Source organism: Schistocerca piceifrons, chromosome 8 (assembly GCF_021461385.2).
Source record: "Schistocerca piceifrons isolate TAMUIC-IGC-003096 chromosome 8, iqSchPice1.1, whole genome shotgun sequence".
Lineage (NCBI taxonomy): Eukaryota > Metazoa > Arthropoda > Insecta > Orthoptera > Acrididae > Schistocerca > Schistocerca piceifrons.
Genome location: NC_060145.1, coordinates 189,443,304 through 189,464,380, shown reverse-complemented (window position 1 = coordinate 189,464,380; position 21,077 = coordinate 189,443,304). Strand labels below are relative to the sequence as shown.

Sequence of the window (21,077 nt, the reverse complement as noted above, 5' to 3'; positions counted from 1 at the left end):
GATTTTACAAGTCCTTGACAGGATTCCACGAGCACGTGATCGCTCGACACGAAAATTAGTCTACTTTCTTTATTTTCATTCGCTTATGTCGTATGGTATTATATTTTAGGGTAACTCTTCCAATTCTGAAGGGATATTTTTGGCTCAAAAACGGGGCGGTTCGAGCAATAAGTGGTGTAAGTTCACGAACCTGTTGTCGACCCCTGTTCACGAGTCTGGGTATTTTGACAATGGTCTCTCAATATATGTATTCCTTACTGTCAGTTCTTGTTAACAATATTATCTTATTCCCAAGAATAAGCAGCTTTCACTCGTTTAATACGCGGCAGATATCAAACCTGCATTTGGATCGGACTTGCTTAACTCTTCTGCAGAAAGGTGTGCAGTATACTGCTGCATCCATTTTCAATAGGCTACCACTCGAATTCAAAAATCTTAGCAGTAATCCATGCGCTTTCAAATCAAAACTGAAGACTTTCCTCACGGGTCACTCCTTCTATTCTGTCAAGAGTTTCTTGAAAAATTAAGCTGATTCTTATTGTATTGTCGATTGCATTTACTTACTCATGGACTGACTTTTTCGGGGTTCACAAACATTTATCTGTTATTACTTCTATGTTGTAATTTCATGTACTGACACGTTCCATGACCACCTCAATTTGCTCCTCAGTTTGGTCCTATGGAACTTGACGTGTAAATAAATTAATAAAAAAATAAATGTATGTAGCACCAGATGTCTACGCACAGGTCAAACAATTGCATCAAATTACGGGATGGTGTGTGATTGGGCATGAAACTGGCATATTTGAGGGCCAAGTCGTCAATGTCAGTTCACTATAATGCCCTTCAAACCACTGCAGCAAGATTCTGACCCTGCAACACAGGCAGTTACCCTGCTGGAGCATGTCATCTCCGCACGGAGAGACAAAGCACGAAGCGATGCAGGTAGTCCGCAATAATGTTCGCTTAGTTATCAGCTGTCATGATGCGTTCGTTTACTTCCACAGATCGCATGGAAACACAAATTGATATAATCCACTGCATAATTCTGCCCTCAGCGGCCTGCATCTGTGGAGCACTGCATGTTTCGTGCAGCCATTCGACTGGATGACGCCGTGTAACGACCCAACCATTGATCTGACGTAACAAGGAAACCTATTTATTCGACAAATGACACGTTTCTGTTCAACTACGGTGAAACCTCAGTGATGTGCTCACTGCAATCACAAATGACGATGTCGTTGGGCCAAGACATGAATTCGTAGCGTTCGTGTGATATGGAGCTGCATGTTCCACAATGACCTTTGAACGGTGTGCTCCGAAACACTTCTGCCTGCTCCAGCATCGCAGTCTGTCGCCAGACATGCCACAGTGGTTTACACAGTGGCGGATTGTCCGACCTTGAACTTTTGTGATGAGGCGTGGTCGTTATTTCACAATCTTTCAACCACTCTCCATAGATTGTCACGACTGTAGTACGCCAACAGGCGACCAGTTTCGCCGTTTCAGATATTATTTCCAGTCGCAGCGCCACTACTGCTTACATCAGTGGATTTCTGCATTTGTGGTCCCTGTCTTCGCTATAATGACTAACCATTTCTCTCTTACATTGTTTCCTTAATGCGTAACGTGCCCGCCACACCACCAGGAAGCACTCAACCTCGCGGTGAGCAGTGGTCACAATGTTTTGGCTCATCAGTGTGTATGGACCCGGAGATAACATTGTTTAGTATTTTACTATCACGAAATACATCAACATAATGTACTGTAAAGTGCTATGGTTTACCTTAAGTGTACAGAGAGACAATCGTCTTCCAATGGAATGTTTACAGACAATTCACTGCGATCAGTAAATTTAACATGAAGTGTACAGCTATGCTGAGACGATAAAACAGAACTTGCTTCGAAACTAGGAAAGACGTAACAATTTAACCCAAGCTCTGTTTTTTCATGTAGAACTGAAGGCCACCAACGAAAGGCGGCCTTCAGAAGATTAATTACACTACTGGCCATTGAAATTGCTACACGAAGAAGAAATGCAGATAAACGGGTATTCATTAGACAAATACATTATTCTAGAACTGACATGTGATTACATTTTCACGCAATTTGGGTGTATAGACCCTGAGAAATCAGTACCCAGAACAACGGCCTCGATACGCCTGGGCATTGAGTCAAACAGAGCTTGGATGGCGTGTACAGATACAGCTGCCCATGCAGCTTCAACACGGTACCACATTTCATCAAGAGTAGTGACTGGCGTATTGTGACGAGCCAGTTGCTCGGCCACCATTGAACAGACGTTTTAAATTAGTGAGAGATCTGGAGAATGTGATGGCCAGGGCAGCAGTCGAACATTTTCTGTATCCAGAAAGTCCCGTACGGGACCTGCAACATGCGGTCGTGCATTACGCTGCTGAGATGTAGGGTTTCGTAGGGATCGAATGAAGGGTAGAGCCACGGGTCGTAACACATCTGAAATGTAACGTCCACTGTTCAAAGTGCTGTCAGTGCGAACAAGAGGTGACAGACGTGTAACCAATGGCACCACATACGATCACGCCGAGTGATATGCCAGTATGACGGTGACGAAGACACGCTTCCAATATGCGTTCACCGCGATGTCGCCAAACACGGATGCGACCATCATGATGCTATAAACAGAGCCTGGATCCAGCACGGCGTTCCGTATTACCCTCTTGAACTCATCGATTCCATATTCTGCTAACAGTCATTGGATCTCGACCAACGCGAGCAGCAATGTCGTGATACGATAACCGCAATCACGGTAGGCTACAATCCGACCTTTATCAAAGTCGGTAACGTGATGGTACGCATTTCTCCTCCTTACACGAGGCATCACAACGACGTTTCACCAGGCAACGCCGGTCAAGTGCTGTTTGTGTATGAGAAATCGGTTGGAAACTATCCTGATGTCAGGACGTTGTAGGTGTCGCCACCGACGCCAACCTTGTGTGAATGCTCTGAAAAGCTAATCATTTGCATATCACAGCATTATATTCCTGTCGGTTAAATTTCGCGCCTGTAGCACGTCATCTTCGTGGTGTGGCAAGTTTAATGGACTAGGGTTGGGTCGTTTGTATAACACTTCCCGCTGCCTGACGAGCCACGGGACGCTCGACTCAGCTCACTCACTTCCACTCTGGCAGTCTCCCACCTTGTTTCATTGTAATTTGTCTTACTGGTGTTCATTCCGTATTTAACCTTTTCAGTTTTGCCATTGCGGGTCTCATCCTTACATGGCAAAAAGGAATTATTTACGCCACTGTACTGTCTTACTGCTGCGTCGGATCGCGGGCACCAGATGTCGGGCATGTGCTTCTCGCTGCAGAGAGAGAGAGAGAGAGAGAGAGAGAGAGAGAGAGGGGGAGGTCAATGAAACGTGTAGCCTGCAGACGAGCCGACCCAAATACTTCTCTCTAGAAATTAGTTCTTCTCTCTATTATCCAACATCTCTCTCAATGTCTCGATTTTCGATTTTACTACTATTACACGCTTTCACGATTGTATCAGATTTCATGCTGATACCACTAACTCCATACGTACACGATGGCTGTAATTAAGCTGACGTCGTTTAATGTGATGCAATGCGGGCTGCATACATCGCCGGACGCTCGAACCTCGGAGGTATGTTCATTAACCGGTTCGCTCACAAAGTACGCTAAGAAAATGTTTGCACTTTCTGCCACCAGGTAAAAGCAGTCAGAATGTGATGTGAGTTATAGGAAAAGAGGAGGAACGATCAAACACATGGTAACAGTGGTTCTGGCACGTCTATTAGGACATTGTTACAAATTACAACATCCGATCAGTATGGTCTTCAGACTCAGCAACAGGCTGCATCCGTAGCGCGGCATGTTAGGTAGTTGGCATCAATATCTTCGGTGTAATCAGTGATGAGTCGTCATAGCTATCCTTCACATCAGGGAGAGTCCGGATTCATCCCTGATACACAAAATATTTCAGATATCCCCACATCCAGAAGTCACATCAATTTAGGTTGAGGCATCTGTAAGGCAGCATATCTTCAATTTTCTAGATATGATAGGCTTTTAGAAGCCTGTAGAATCTGACGTTACATAAAATTATTTCAGACAAACGCTGCACGATAGGCTATAGCTACAGCAGCCTCAGCGTCATCTGCACATCATCATTCACCTCTTCCTTACAATTTTTTGATATTCATTACCCCGTTTATTGATGTCAGTGCTGCCTTTGTGGTACAATTATTCATCAGCAGCACACGGCTATTTTTCTCAACGGTCATTACGTTTCGTATGGAAAACTTAACGTTTCTTCACCCTTCACCCTTCACACCAACAGCCACCTCACAAAAGAAATAAACACGCTTCGACAAGCAACGAACAACATACTGACACCGAAAGTATTTCAGATTCTCATCACTTACAGCGTAATTTTTTTTACCTGGTGGCAGAGGCTAGAATTACTGTTTTCAGCATACTTCGCAAGGGCACCGGTTAATGAACAGACCTATGGTGTTGTGATGTATACAACCCGTATTGCAGCATTCGGAACACCGTCAGCTTCATTATAACCACCTAGGGCTGTCACATGAACTATGGACGAATTTTTTGTGTCTGTTTTAAATGCCGACAGGAGACAAGCCTTTTCTCTACAGACACACTTAATTTCCATTTCAGATAAAACAATTAAAAGAAAACTGATGACATTCTGTGTTGCGTCAGGACTACTGTCCAATTTAATTTGACACAGGTATTGTTTTTGTGTGGCTAGTTCATACTGTTAGTTCCGAGACCAACTGCTACATTAATATACTACTAACGTATGAATAGATATGCTGAGAATGGGTATGATATTTTTTAATGATTGTTGCTGAAGTTACATGGTTTATGGTTTTCATTTTAGAAAGAGCTATTCGTATAACAATACAACAAGCATTAGCTAGGGCTTTGTGGACCCTGCTGTTTAGCACCTAACAATTTTACATCCATCCACCCATTTTACTGTTTAGTCCTTAACTCTCAAGCAACCAAAACTGAGAACTACCTGGAATAAGCGTAATCAGTTGATCATAGAACGAAACATAATTTTAGATATCTCAGTTTCTGCTAGAAAACAAACTTTGCGTGAAGTTTGAGCAGTGCAAACACGATATACAAAAATTAAAGATATGAGATTGATTTTTCGTTACTGTTACACATACTTTGGAACACTCCTATACCACCCAGAAACAGTCTCCTATTTCAAGCAGAAAAAACTCTAGTTACTTAAATGTTTTACATCAGACCTCTGCTGTCGTTCAGTAAGCACGACGATATCCGAGACATTAGGTTAGAGATGCAAAATCATTGTCAGGCTGCATCATAAATCCGTCGTTACTTTCTCTGCGCCCAGCCTTGGGAATGGCCGTAAGTTTGAATAGACTTCCTTCCTGTATCAGAGGAACCTTGTCAGGTTAATCAGGATGCTCTCTCCTTTGGCGACTTTCTAGCTATTCAATTAGTAGTTAACATAAAGTTGTTTCAGTTAAGATACTTGCAGCAACTTGACATGTGTAGATACTAGAGCTCATTTGCTTTTGGCCATTTTAATGTAACTTCTATTTGTTACAGCCATGACCCCAATCAATCACAAAGCCGTTCATCTTTCAAACTGTATCTGTGGCCAGTGCCGTGCTCCTTCTGCCTTAACAAAGCGTTGTGAAGGCTCTAACCGTAATTGGTTCTAGCGGCCAGGCGAACACGCTTGCATCCGGCATTCAGTCACGCTATGTTTGTCATTCTCCACCCCAATAGCAAAAACTTAATTCTGTTAAATTGTAGTGGTTTGCTTACAAGGGAACCTCCCCATCGCACCCCCCTCAGATTTAATTATAAGTTGGCACAGTGGATAGGCCTTGAAAAACTGAACACAGATCAATCGAGGAAACTGGAAGAAGTTGTATGGAACTATGAAAAAAATTAGTAAAATATACAAACTGAAAAGTCCATTCGAAGATATGCAACATCAAGGACACAGGGAGTCAAGCAGCGCCGTCGTCCCGTGGTTAGCGAGAGCAGCTGCGGTACGAGAGGTCCTAGGGTCAAGTCTTCCCTAGAGTGAAAATTTTAATTTTTTATTTTCAGTTTGTGACTAACTCTTCTGTTTTCTGTAAGCGTAGGCTTCCGCGGCCGTTGTCTTCTTCAATAAAATTCTTCAGGGTATCAGACCGCATCGTCATAATTTAAAATGCGCCAATGTTTCGGCCAGCGTTGCAGCTAGCCTTCACCAGGGCCTTACGTTAACTGCTAAATGAACACACTTGGTTCGTTAAATAGCTGCACGAGAAAACCGTGTCGTTACTTGATTGGCTGTATGGGCAGGAAATCCACGGAAACATCAAGAAGTTAGAAGCACTGCGTTTAAAAAGATGTAAACTGCTGAATCACCTTGCTTTTTTGAAGAGATGCAGAGACACGAGTGTTGTGCCGTATTCTTTGCGGTTGACCTCTCACATAAAAACGAACAAGGCGAGGAATATCTGTGTTAAAGCCAGTAAAGCGTTGCTACGGGAAAGGATCCGCCACATCCGCATAAGTCTCGATGCTCACAACATGAATTTGTGTGATCTGCACCTATTTCTGGCCGGAAAACTTCAGATGGAAGACTGGGATAAAGTCGACAGGTTAACCTTTCAGCAAGCATCAAGGACCAGCAATAGTATTACTAACCGCCAGATGAGAAAGTACGACAAACTACAACAGAAAGCCACGGACGAAACATTGACGCTGGACAGGCGACGGACAGTGGTCAACCTCTCCAGTCACACCTTGAGCGAAGCAACCACAGCAATTCTGGCCCAGGGGATGAACTTCGCAGTCGCACCTAAGCGAGTTCCAAAAGAAGATATCATAGAATCCGTAGAGGCTTCGGTACGTCATCTGCCACAGGCCGAGGCGGAGAAGATCCGGCAGGAAACGGTCAGAGTTCTGAATAAAGCCAAGCCACCGAAGCAAAACATCACGTGTTCGCTATTCGTCCGTCTCCTCCAATCGGGTTGATTAATATAAAGACCAATAGAAAACAGCTATTTCAGCCAATGACAGATAATAAAGGAAACACCAATAAAGCATACCTTTCACCCCTCCTCCTCCTCCTCCTCCTCCTCCTCCTCTTACAGCCAATCAAGTAACGACACGGTTTTCTCGTGCAGCTATTTAAGGAACCAAGTGTGTTCATTTAGCAGTTAAGGTAAGGCCCCGATGAAGGCTAGCTGCAACACTGGCCGAAACGTTGGCGCATTTTAAATTATGACGATGCGGTCTGATACCCTGAAGAATTTTATCTTCTGTTTTCATCATTTTCTGGGAGTGATTACCACATCCACAAGAAAACCTAAATCGGGCAAGGTAGAAGAATCTTTTTACCCATTCGCTAAGTGTACAAGTTAGGTGTGTCGACAACATATTCCTGTCATGTGACGCACATGCCGTCACCAGTGTCGTATAGAATATATCAGACGTGTTTTCCTGTGGAGGAATCGGTTGACCTATGACCTTGCGATCAAATGTTTTCGGTTCCCATTGGAGAGGCACGTCCTTTCGTCTACTAATCGCACGGTTTTGCTGTGCGGTCGCAAAACACAGACACTAAACTTATTACAGTGAACAGAGACGTCAATGAACGAACGGACAGATCATAACTTTGCGAAAATAAAGTAAAATTTTCAGTCAAGGGAAGACTTGAACCCAGGACCTCTCGTTCCGCAACTACTCACGCTGACCACAGGACCGCGGCGCTCCTGAGCACACGTTCTCCTTGATGTTGCTTATTTTGCGCATGGACTACTCAGTTTGTATATTTTACTAAATTTTTTCACGGTTTCACACAACTTCTTCCTGTTTTCTCGGTTGATCTGTGTTCAGTTTTCCAAGGCCTATTAACTGTGCCAACTTATAACTAAATCTGAGGGGGGTGCGATGGGGGGGTTCCCTTGTTAGAAAGAAACTTTTCCTGTATCTTCGAAACATTGCTGCTGTGAACTGACAGTGACTCATGTCCACAGGTGTAATACTTGTCCTGGTGCTTCTGATCGTGAGCTCACTGGGCGCTTACATCATGTGGACCACTGACATCCTTGGAGACACCGTTAACGACGTAAGTATGAGTTTTGTTTCTAGAATGTTTAGATTATAGGGTAAGTAACGGTACATTCTTCAAACACGATTTTTCTTGGACAATTGAAGCCTCAGTCACTCAACGCTAAACAAGGTGCTCCTTTTGTTGTCAGAATATTATAAAATTTGAACGCTGGCTCGCATTATTGAGTTGGACTGAAAAAAGCTAATAATCGAACAGGATATTTCTTAAAGTAATGGAAGGGGAAATACGAAACCTTCATCGTGCTGTGACCGAAATGTAAAGATGCTACATTCTCAGTAAGTTTCATAGCATCCTCTGATGTTGTACAGCGACAAGATAGATTTTATGTAGTACACCATTTCGGTAACGGTGCGTAAATGCCGCACGATGAAGCCGTAAAAGACTTCGAAATCGACTGCGAATAAACTAACACAACTGGGAGCAAAGTTAGTACAATATTGTTGTCGCTTCATCACAATCAGGTAACATACTCGGTCGTTCTTTGACATGAATAAATTACGCATCGAATGGTGAGGCATCAGCTATTATTACTTACGATAATATACTGCATATAGCATGTAATGGGATGTATATAATATGTAATATATAACGTAAAATCCATAATACAAAACATAATGCAATATAATTATATTAATAATCAAGACGTTCGCTTAAATCATCTTTGATACACAGCCCTACTGTGGCTCTATTTTCGTCTGGGTGGACCTCATGTTCAGTATGATACAGGATATGATGGTGTGGCATTGTATGCCGGGAGGTCCCATCCGGGGAAGTTCGGCCTCCGAGTGCAAGTCTTACTTTAGTCGACGCCACATTGGGCGACTTGCGTGTCGGTTATGGGGATGAAGTGGTGATAACACAACCCCCAGTCCACGAGCGGAGAAAAACTCCAACTCGGCCGGGAATCGAACCCGGCCCGCTGCGTGGGAGGCAAGCACGTTATCGCGCGGCTAATCAGGCGGACTCCTGTTAAGTTACCCCCTACGAATGGCTGCGAAATTAATACACGCAACAGTGCTAAACTGATAAGACCCATTCTCCATGTTCAGCTGCTGAACACATCCCCAGACGAATATAGAGCTACAAAGCGGCCGTTTGACTAAAGATGTTTTGAACCAGCAGCGAAAGTTATCAGTTGGACTGAAATTAAAATGCTTTTACGACTGAAGTAGCAAGGAAAGTGTGGTCCACAGACGGGTCGTTCAGATATCTTCGAGCAAACACGATAATTACTGCAATCAGTGCAGAAATATTTGGAGAAGCACAGAAAATGGCAAGGTTCAGCTGCCATCAGCGAAGGTAACAGAATGAAGTGGCTTGAGATGTCACAAAGACACAAGAGAACTTCGATAAAAATATTAGTTATGAAAAGAAAGGTCTGATGGACATCAACTGAGGGTATCCATTTTAAAAAAGAACTAGTAACGAATTTGGAGGTATTTCAGAAAAACGTTTTGGAATTATCTGATCATATAAAATTCACGCCGTCTAGTCACATGGTGGCCATAACTTGTGTTAGACGTCAACGTGCAATAGCTACTCAAGGACGGTAGGTGGCAGCACTAGCAGGGGAGAGGTTATGAAACATTTAATCGGGATGCGAATACAGTGCAGTCATCGTCGTAATGCGGAAATGGAGCGATCTATCAGATGTCCATGCGGGCATTACTTTCTTTCTGGCCGAGTGAAGAATCATTTCAGAAGCGTGTAAGTTCGTAAACACCTCGCATGCTGTCATGATTGAAGTCTATCGTGAGCTGCAAAATGGTGTTACCCAAAACCGGCGCCTTGGCAACTGCAGTGCACCAAGGGGCATAGATCACAGGGGTGAACGATAGCCGCGTAGGTAGATGAAGGCGAATAGAAGTGCCACACTCGAGCAGTTCATCGCACAGATGACCAGTCGCCTAGCAACAGTCTCTCTTGAACGCCCGTTCCGCGAACGCTGCTGCTTGAAAACATCTGTGCTAAGCCACATCCACTCGGCAGTTTTTGAAGATACCACAATTCCCCATCTACATCCACACTCCGCAAGCCACCTGACGGTGTGTGGCGGAGGGTATCTTGAGTACCTCTAACGGTTCTCCCTTCTATTCCAGTCTCGTATTGTTCGTGGAAAGGAGGATTGTCGGTATGCCTCTGTGTGGGCTCTAATCTCTGATTTTATCCTCATGGTCTCTTCGCGAGATATACGTAGGAGGGAGCAATATACTACTGCTTGACTCCTCGGTGAGGGTATGTTCTCGAAACTTCAACAAAAGCCCGTACCAAGCTTCTGAGCGTCTCTCCTGCAGAGTCTTCCACTGGAATTTATCATCTCCGTAACGCTTTCACGGTTACTAAATGATCCTGTAACGTAGCGCGCTGCTCTCCGTTCGATCTTCTCTATCTATTCTATCAGCCCTATCTGGTACGGATTTCACACTGCTGAGCAGTATTCAAGCAGTGGGCGAACAAGCTTACTGTAGCCTACTTCCTTCGTTTTCGGATTGCATTTCCTTAGGATTCTTCCAATGAATCTGTCTGGCATCTGCTTTACCGACGATCAACTTTGTATGATCATTCCATTTTAAATCACTCTTAATGCATACTCCCAGATAATGTATGGAATTAACTGCTTCCAGTTGCGGACCTGCTATATCGTAGCTAAATGATAAGGGATCTTTCTTTCTATGTATTCACAGCAGATTACACTTGCCTACACTGAGATTCAATTTCCATTCCCTGCACCATGCCTCAATTCGCTGCAGATCCTCCTGCATTTCAGTACAATTTTCCACTGTTACAACCTCTCGATATACCACAGCATCATCCGCAAAAAGCCTCAGTGAACTTCCGATGTCATCCACAAGGTCATTTATGTATATTGTGAATAGCAACGGTCCTACGACACTCCCCTGCGCCACACAATTATTGAGAGTGGTACGTCCTGACAGAAAATTTAGCAAGAAATTTGGAGAAAAGACGCAAAGGGAGCTTTTTAACAACACTATCGGAGAGAGAGAGAATTCTCAGCCTGTCCATGAGAGAAGGCAGAAAATGAGACCAGTGAGATAATATTGAAATGTCTACACCTAGAGAGGAAATGCCGTCTTCATGTTAATGTGTTGCTGCACACTTCTGGACTCGCTCGGATGGTACGGACATGTACCGGAGACGGAGACGAAGCGTTGGAACTAATGCCTGTCAAAAGCGGAACAATAGACATTATCAACAGCAGCTGCACGCCGTAAGAGAGTTTAGTGGCTCGTAAACAGTAAACTTTATTGCGTCATTGGAAACCGATAAAAATAAACGGACTAAAAGTGGCAGCTATAAGAGTATAATAAAACTGCGTTGTCAGTGTTTTTAATACAACAAAACTTACCTACTTCAAACCAAAGCTGCGTCAATGACAGGTATCCTTTATAAACCTAATCTACAATTTACTCTGTACTGTAATTTATATCAGATAACAACGATGGAAAGAAAACAGTGCAAATTTTGTACGATCATCCCAGTGTCACATTCCCGTAAGCTTTGCCGTTACTTAGAGACAGACAGAATTTTGGTAACGGACTGTACCACGGATGTATTAGATTTCGTTACCAACGGGTGAGTGGATAGTATGTGGCATCAAATAGTTGCTACTTCAATGCTGTGTATATGAGATAACAGGCAGTGAGGTTGCGATTTTGGCCCAGGCTCGACAGAACCAGCGAGCTATCGTCAAATAGTTTCAATGACAAACATACGTGACTAAAATCTTGTGCAAAGTTCCAGCAGATTGAAATTTCTCTTGCCTACGGTTTAATAACTCTCTCCCCCCATGCCCATTGGTAACCTGACATTCCAGTTCAATTATTTTTTGCAAATTTTTTTGTAGATTTCGCTGCTCCTGGATAACCCTTCTCTTCCCTTGTTAAAAATACACGCACTTAAAAAAAGTTCCGTCTGAGGCCATTCCAAAGCAATGCAAAGTTGGACGACATCGCTCTCAGAAACCGCACATTTGTTTTCATGTTGGGTTGTAGAATTCATACGGCTTTTGGAGTGACTTTCCCATTGAGAACTTCACTGACATGCAGGTCAAACGACAAGCACGAAGTCCCTATCACGTATAAATTGTTGCATGGGGAGGTCATCAGTTGCTGAATATTTTCTTTCCTGTCTTCAGATCTACTCTCGCATCAACACACTACGGACTTCCAGCCTCATTCTCATACCAACACTTCAGACACAGGTATGACTAATTTCGGGGCAGCCAGACATCTTTCAGCTGTGGTTATTCTGTCGGGAGAGATCAGTGCCTCCAAACAACTTAGGCACATGTGGGTCATCAGACTTCATACATCTATTCCAGTAGTAGACAATAGGATAAGGGCCTGCCTTGTGGAGCTGCTGCAGCCATCACCCCTACACATTACACTTGTGCACTAAACATTCTAAAAATCAACGTATCCAGCACAAATGCCACATAACTTTTTAACCGGTAATGAAAGTAATGTCCTCACATGAAGCGACTCGGAGACTGCCACGCTCTAACTTGTGAGAGTTATGTTCTTAATATATAAACTACTCATTTTCGTTGTCAACCGTTGTGCCTTCCCTTAGCGACTAAAATAGTATTACGCTTTTAACATCCAATGGTTTTTCAATTGTTTTCAGGCACTTAAAGAAATAGCTTATCTGCGCCTCCATTCTGTTATTGTTTACAATCCTTGGTTACTAAATAGTTGAAGTTCTAATAATTAAAAAACCCAGTTTGATGTAGGTAAGAAAAATGCGTAGGCACACAATTTTAATCTGTCCGCCATATGATTACGATACACACTTAGTGTCAGAGTACGGTCCACAGGCAGGATTTGTATTAGGTAGTACGTCTAAGCAACGTAGCGTGAAGTTGTCGGCAAGTAGAACTGCAGTTCCAGCCTTCAAGAGAAGAGAACAAAAGTTGATAGTAATGGAATATGAGCAAATGCATGACAATACGTATCGCTAGGAGAATGTGGAGAAGAAATAAACTCACCGATATGAAACTATAAAATAATATAAAAAGCGAGACAGTATAGACATTTTATAAGGCCATAGCTCTTCCTACATTCTTTATAGTTAATATATTATTAAAAATTAGAATTCACACAACAGAAATTCGTTTATGTAAGAGATTCGACGGAACTGGTAACGGTTTTAGGAGCAAATGGGAGTCCCGTAGATGATGATAAAATAAAATCCACGAAAAAGACCAAAAAGGTATGAAACATTCGCAAAATGACGCATGGTAGCATTTAAAGCCATGCAATAAAAACCTGAATGAAAATCCCAATATGGGGGAGAACCTGGATATCTTAAATTTTGATTCGTACTTGACGTCATGGTACACCGTACCATTCTATAACTCATCTCAAGTGGCGGTATTCGCATAGACAACCAACTGAACGTAACGAGATATCACCGTCAAGGATTATAGGAAATAAATTTTAAACGTTTGCGAGGGGGCGATAGCGTCTTTTGAAAACAACAGAAGTTAACGTAATCTTGCATACCCACTCATACCGTAGTGGAAAATTCTCTCTCTTCCTTACCTTTGTTGCTTGCTCAGTTTTCGTGGCAGGTGGCAAAGGTTGCACGAGACCTTGCATATTTTCCCTGGTGTTCTCACACAAAAGAGGCTAAATACACTAAAGCAAAAGGAGAGTCGCATTTTATAAAACCTGGCTAAAGAAGATGGCATGTGCGTAAATAAGATGATCAACAAGTAAAAGAATTTTCATAAAAATCTTTCTTTAGTAGTAAAGCGTCAGTTCTAGCGCTGCAGAAAACTTTCGTTTCACTTCTCTTGAAGAACACAAATTAATAATACTTCTTCCATCGTTAATGAACTACGTCAATCCCGTTCCTGAACTTTGATACTAGATTCACACTCTTTCTGTCAGATTGTAACTCATAGCCTCACTTAAACTATTCAGTATTCATCCAAACAATCTTCTTTGCGTTGAGTTCCATCTATTATGAAGACGCCCATATTTCACGTTGACGGACATGTTCCGTTGACGACCTGGGTGAACTATCATAAATCTAAGCAATGAAGACAAACATCGAGCAGAAGTTATTCATCGTAATGAGTTGGAATGCTTAGAGGAGGGATAGGAGAGGAATTACAATGTTTGTATCTAAAACTACTCACATGAGAACTTAATCGTTTAAAACTAAACAAAAACCACGCATATATACTAATGTACCAGCAACTACGTATCTTCCATCTAACGATAAACTGTCCACTGCGTGCCTTCGGTAATAACACTGCTCCAGTTCTTCATCTCGGGGCTCACAGGTGTCAAAATGCATACATTTGAAAACTACATGAATGTCGGAGAAATTTGGAACGATTACCTTAAGAAAGAAAGCATCGGCAAAATGAGGCAAAGTGGCAGCACTGATGCCGTTCTTCCCGGTCAGAGACGCACAGTACCGGAAATAGCACTGGTGGACGATAATACTGCAACACCAGAAAAGGTAGTAAATACCGGAATTTTACTTGATACGCGTGTGCAATATAGTAAAAATTATGAAATATCAAATATGTAGGTGACGTGGGGGATGGGAACGACATGGATGCGAAATTCAGTTGAGAGATTTGATACCTGGCGGCAGGAACATCTGCTCTGATACTGCTGGGCGTACACGAACTGATCTTGTACGGTGGAGACAGGGTTGTCATTCCATACTCCGTAAACTCTGCCAGACTTCTCATCAGTCATATCATCCGATGAGTGGTGGCGTGTCCGTCTCTAGGCAACTGATGACCATATGTTTTCAAAGGGTGATAGAAGTGGAGACGGCACCGGCGAGGACAACTAGCTAGGTCAAGACAGCGCGGACGGCTTTGAGTTTTAAGTTATATTGAAAGATAAAGCCCAAATGTCCCCTGAATATCGGGCACAACCACAGCACGTAACATGTATGTTACACACTCTCCAAACACTGTTACCACCTGTCAAACTTTATAACCGTCTTTTGCAGCGTGGACCACTGTGAAACGTGCAGGAAGTGTCAGAGGTTCGGGAAGATACCGGCAGAGATGTGGAGCCACGGCAACTGCAGTGCCGTGACAAGCTGCGCCAGATATATCGGTTGATGTTTCCTGGCGTAGACAGCCCGATTGAAGTCGCAGACTTTCAATTAGGAATCAAACGCTGGGAGTTCAATGACCAGGGTATTATGGTAAACTTAACTTACTACTCTTCGAACCACGTACGAACACTGAGAGCTGTGTGACATGTTGCATTGTGCTGCTAATACATGTTATTGTGCCGAGGACAAACCATGTGCATGTGGGGATGGACAAGGTCCCCAGGAATGTATACATACTACCACAAACTTGGGTTGCTGCATTATGCCTTCCAGAATGATATCAGCCAGGGAATTCCAAGAAAACATTCCTCAGACGATAAAGGGTGCAGGGTGTTTGCTTTGACGCTTCGCGCCAAGGGCCACCTAGCCAATGGATCATAAACGTGATTCATCTGAAAAGGCCACCTGTCGCCACTCAGTGGAAGTCCAGTTGCGATACTGGCGTGCAGATTCCAGCCTTTGTCGCCGATGAACAGCAATCAGCATGGCTGTGTGAACAATGCACATGCTGTGGTGATCAACGCGAAGCAACATTCGCTAAACAATTTAGGAGACTTCGTTGGTAGCCCATTGGTTCAACTCGGTGGGCAGCTGCTCAACGGCAGTACGTCCATTCGCCCTTACACATCTCCGCCGATGTCGTTCACTCCGGTCATCAGTGCCCACAGTACACCAGTCACCTTGGGGCCGGTTTTGGATGGCAGCATTTTCCCGCGCATAGTACAAATTAATCACAGCACACGCTGTTTCGGAAAATCTTCACTATTGGCACGAAATATAATCATGTCCTTTCCGCACAGCAAATACATCGCTTTTGTTTCCGTATTAAGACGACGAGACCACTGTTGCTATCCCTCCACTGCTAGTGCTGCCACCTGCCGTCTGTTAGTGGTTGCTGCACGTCGACGTTCGACATAGGTTGTGGTCACATTAAATTAACTGGACCTGGTAGCCAAATTACGGCTGTGAGAACTACACATAATCGTGTTGCAGACCAAATGGCATCCCACCCTACGCGCCAGGTGCTGGTCCAGTACTATAAGAAATTCAGTCTGGCGATGTTGGGTTTCCTCAGAGCCTCCATACACTGACAGCCATCATGATACTGGACTCAGAACCGGAATTGATCTGGAAAGACAATGTGATACTATTCTCTTGTCGAGCGTTGTCATTGGACCTACAATAGTCAGCGTCTCCTGTGCTGCTGCATCAGTGAAGCAGTCACCATTCTGGCTGTTGGTGGTGTCCCAGACAGTATCACATTGTCCATGTGGATTTTTCCCTTGCTGCAAACAAGCCATTTCCTGACTCAAAGACGTGCCTGTACGATGCTGGTTTCCTCAAACATATAGCACAGCCACCCCCAAAAACATGTAAGGTACATAACACACCCTCAGGCGCTAGTCGCACAAGGCCGTTGACCCTGAATGGCGTTAAGTACGGCTCTCCTGTAACCCACACACTCCACACGTTGGTGCCAATCGCCGGATCCTGACCAATGCGAACAACAATCGTGCAGGATGCTAAACTGTGATCTTGACAGGCCCTATCATGTCTTTGTAATTAAGCCCATGCTGGTAGGATTTGCTCCTCCACACACAGCGCCTAAAATAATTCTACAAACCACCAAAATTCAATGCTATTTCTGGCCGACAGAATCGATGTAAAATCTTTCCTTCAATTCACAGTGTGTCCCAGAAACGTAGCGAAAATCTTAGGTTTGCAGACGGCGTTTTGAGGAACAAATAACGGATATGAAAACATCAAATGATGCTATTGAGCGTCAGAGTTACAGGCATCGATGCCTGTCGTCGGGCCACCCCTTCAGCGCCAAACGTGACTTCGTACACTGAAGGACCGTAGGCAGAACGTTTCGCTCTGCTTCGCTCTTTAAGTCGCCACACGACTGATGGCCACGATCGCCAGTGGAGAAGAAGGGAATACTGAGAGATACTGTGTTACCTCTGCTACCGACGGTTTGAGACACTGGTTTCCATCCGCAGTTTTTCTCCTGGAATCTACTGAATCTTCAGATGTTTTTCGGTATACAGGAGAAAAATAAACTGCAGATAGCTTTCTATCTCCGAAACCGTCATCTACTGAGGCAACAGAACATTACATTCACAGAAGACAAGGCCTTTGTAAGCGGCAGCTACCGCCATCTTCTCCACTGGCGACCAGGCCAATCAGTCGCAATCATTGAATAACGAACAACATTGGGAGACGTTCCACCTACAGTCCGTTGGAGTACAAAGTGACGTTCATTGCCAAAGGGGTGCCTCAGTGGCAGGCGCCGGCGTCCGTAACTTCGACCTTCCGCAATGTCTTTGGATGATTTTTTATGTTTTTACGAACACACAGCTCCTATCCTCAGTTCGTTCCTCAAGACATTCTGTACAGCCACTCGAAATTTGTCGCAACATTCCTGGGATATCCTGTAGAACGTAGACGGCGTTACTTCATACAGTTACACACAAATGCTAATCATAAACTTCAAAAACGCAGTACACTTGTAACGGCTCTTACTTTAAGTCAAAGTTCATGTTCCTGTGCTGTTAAAATTGGGCAGCTATTATGTTCTTTAGTGCTTTCATTTTATTTCTGCGACTACCTAAAGGGACCTGTGGAATGAATCCACGTTAGCTACGAACTGACACAGCTTCAAATATATCTCCACTTCATCAAAATTTCTAACAAGTTAAAAAATGAAACTGTTCGTAATGTCCAATCCGTGACCTGTTCAACAGTCGTAATTTAACAGTACGGCAATCGATGACTCAATAAACTCTGATGGCCCCCCAGGGGATCCACAACTCTTTTGTGGATACGTGTGTAGCGAGCACGGGACCCCGAGCTAATGTGGCCTTCCTTCTTTTCCGGGCTGCATACCCCCCCCCTTTCCGTATCCTTCCCCATCCCCCATCCCCCCCCACCTCTGGCTCTTTCCTTCCCTTTCTCCCCCTCTGGGAGTATGGTTTGTGCCTATGTCCGGAGACGGACGCTTGTAAATGTACCGCACTCTTCGCCTTACTTGCTTGTATGTCTTCATCTTTCTTCGTCCTTCTCTTTTCCTTACCTCTTCTCTTTACCTCTTCTCTTTACCTCTTCTCTTTACCTCTTCTCTTTACCTCTTCTCTTTACCTCTTCTCTTTACCTCTTCTCTTTACCTCTTCTCTTTACCTCTTCTCTTTACCTCTTCTCTTTACCTCTTCTCTTTACCTCTTCTCTTTACCTCTTCTCTTTACCTCTTCTCTTTACCTCTTCTCTTTACCTCTTCTCTTTACCTCTTCTCTTTACCTCTTCTCTTTACCTCTTCTCTTTACCTCTTCTCTTTACCTCTTCTCTTTACCTCTTCTCTTTACCTCTTCTCTTTACCTCTTCTCTTTACCTCTTCTCTTTACCTCTTCTCTTTACCTCTTCTCTTTACCTCTTCTCTTTACCTCTTCTCTTTACCTCTTCTCTTTACCTCTTCTCTTTACCTCTTCTCTTTACCTCTTCTCTTTACCTCTTCTCTTTACCTCTTCTCTTTACCTCTTCTCTTTACCTCTTCTCTTTACCTCTTCTCTTTACCTCTTCTCTTTACCTCTTCTCTTTACCTCTTCTCTTTACCTCTTCTCTTTACCTCTTCTCTTTACCTCTTCTCTTTACCTCTTCTCTTTACCTCTTCTCTTTACCTCTTCTCTTTACCTCTTCTCTTTACCTCTTCTCTTTACCTCTTCTCTTTACCTCTTCTCTTTACCTCTTCTCTTTACCTCTTCTCTTTACCTCTTCTCTTTACCTCTTCTCTTTACCTCTTCTCTTTACCTCTTCTCTTTACCTCTTCTCTTTACCTCTTCTCTTTACCTCTTCTCTTTACCTCTTCTCTTTACCTCTTCTCTTTACCTCTTCTCTTTACCTCTTCTCTTTACCTCTTCTCTTTACCTCTTCTCTTTACCTCTTCTCTTTACCTCTTCTCTTTACCTCTTCTCTTTACCTCTTCTCTTTACCTCTTCTCTTTACCTCTTCTCTTTACCTCTTCTCTTTACCTCTTCTCTTTACCTCTTCTCTTTACCTCTTCTCTTTACCTCTTCTCTTTACCTCTTCTCTTTACCTCTTCTCTTTACCTCTTCTCTTTACCTCTTCTCTTTACCTCTTCTCTTTACCTCTTCTCTTTACCTCTTCTCTTTACCTCTTCTCTTTACCTCTTCTCTTTACCTCTTCTCTTTACCTCTTCTCTTTACCTCTTCTCTTTACCTCTTCTCTTTACCTCTTCTCTTTACCTCTTCTCTTTACCTCTTCTCTTTACCTCTTCTCTTTACCTCTTCTCTTTACCTCTTCTCTTTACCTCTTCTCTTTACCTCTTCTCTTTACCTCTTCTCTTTACCTCTTCTCTTTACCTCTTCTCTTTACCTCTTCTCTTTACCTCTTCTCTTTACCTCTTCTCTTTACCTCTTCTCTTTACCTCTTCTCTTTACCTCTTCTCTTTACCTCTTCTCTTTACCTCTTCTCTTTACCTCTTCTCTTTACCTCTTCTCTTTACCTCTTCTCTTTACCTCTTCTCTTTACCTCTTCTCTTTACCTCTTCTCTTTACCTCTTCTCTTTACCTCTTCTCTTTACCTCTTCTCTTTACCTCTTCTCTTTACCTCTTCTCTTTACCTCTTCTCTTTACCTCTTCTCTTTACCTCTTCTCTTTACCTCTTCTCTTTACCTCTTCTCTTTACCTCTTCTCTTTACCTCTTCTCTTTACCTCTTCTCTTTACCTCTTCTCTTTACCTCTTCTCTTTACCTCTTCTCTTTACCTCTTCTCTTTACCTCTTCTCTTTACCTCTTCTCTTTACCTCTTCTCTTTACCTCTTCTCTTTACCTCTTCTCTTTACCTCTTCTCTTTACCTCTTCTCTTTACCTCTTCTCTTTACCTCTTCTCTTTACCTCTTCTCTTTACCTCTTCTCTTTACCTCTTCTCTTTACCTCTTCTCTTTACCTCTTCTCTTTACCTCTTCTCTTTACCTCTTCTCTTTACCTCTTCTCTTTACCTCTTCTCTTTACCTCTTCTCTTTACCTCTTCTCTTTACCTCTTCTCTTTACCTCTTCTCTTTACCTCTTCTCTTTACCTCTTCTCTTTACCTCTTCTCTTTACCTCTTCTCTTTACCTCTTCTCTTTACCTCTTCTCTTTACCTCTTCTCTTTACCTCTTCTCTTTACCTCTTCTCTTTACCTCTTCTCTTTACCTCTTCTCTTTACCTCTTCTCTTTACCTCTTCTCTTTACCTCTTCTCTTTACCTCTTCTCTTTACCTCTTCTCTTTACCTCTTCTCTTTACCTCTTCTCTTTACCTCTTCTCTTTACCTCTTCTCTTTACCTCTTCTCTTTACCTCTTCTCTTTACCTCTTCTCTTTACCTCTTCTCTTTACCTCTTCTCTTTACCTCTTCTCTTTACCTCTTCTCTTTACCTCTTCTCTTTACCTCTTCTCTTTACCTCTTCTCTTTACCTCTTCTCTTTACCTCTTCTCTTTACCTCTTCTCTTTACCTCTTCTCTTTACCTCTTCTCTTTACCTCTTCTCTTTACCTCTTCTCTTTACCTCTTCTCTTTACCTCTTCTCTTTACCTCTTCTCTTTACCTCTTCTCTTTACCTCTTCTCTTTACCTCTTCTCTTTACCTCTTCTCTTTACCTCTTCTCTTTACCTCTTCTCTTTACCTCTTCTCTTTACCTCTTCTCTTTACCTCTTCTCTTTACCTCTTCTCTTTACCTCTTCTCTTTACCTCTTCTCTTTACCTCTTCTCTTTACCTCTTCTCTTTACCTCTTCTCTTTACCTCTTCTCTTTACCTCTTCTCTTTAC

At 43.1% G+C, this 21,077-nt stretch overlaps 1 protein-coding gene across 1 annotated transcript in view; it reads left to right on the top strand.

Annotated features, from left to right (window-relative positions):
- Positions 1-21,077, top strand: part of LOC124711347 (lysosome membrane protein 2-like) — a 368,649-nt gene that overhangs the window by 153,663 nt on the left and 193,909 nt on the right. Inside the window, exon 3 of the mRNA XM_047241385.1 lies at positions 8,048-8,139. Coding sequence (XP_047097341.1) covers positions 8,048-8,139 — 92 coding nt within the window. The remainder of the gene's footprint in view (positions 1-8,047; positions 8,140-21,077) is intronic.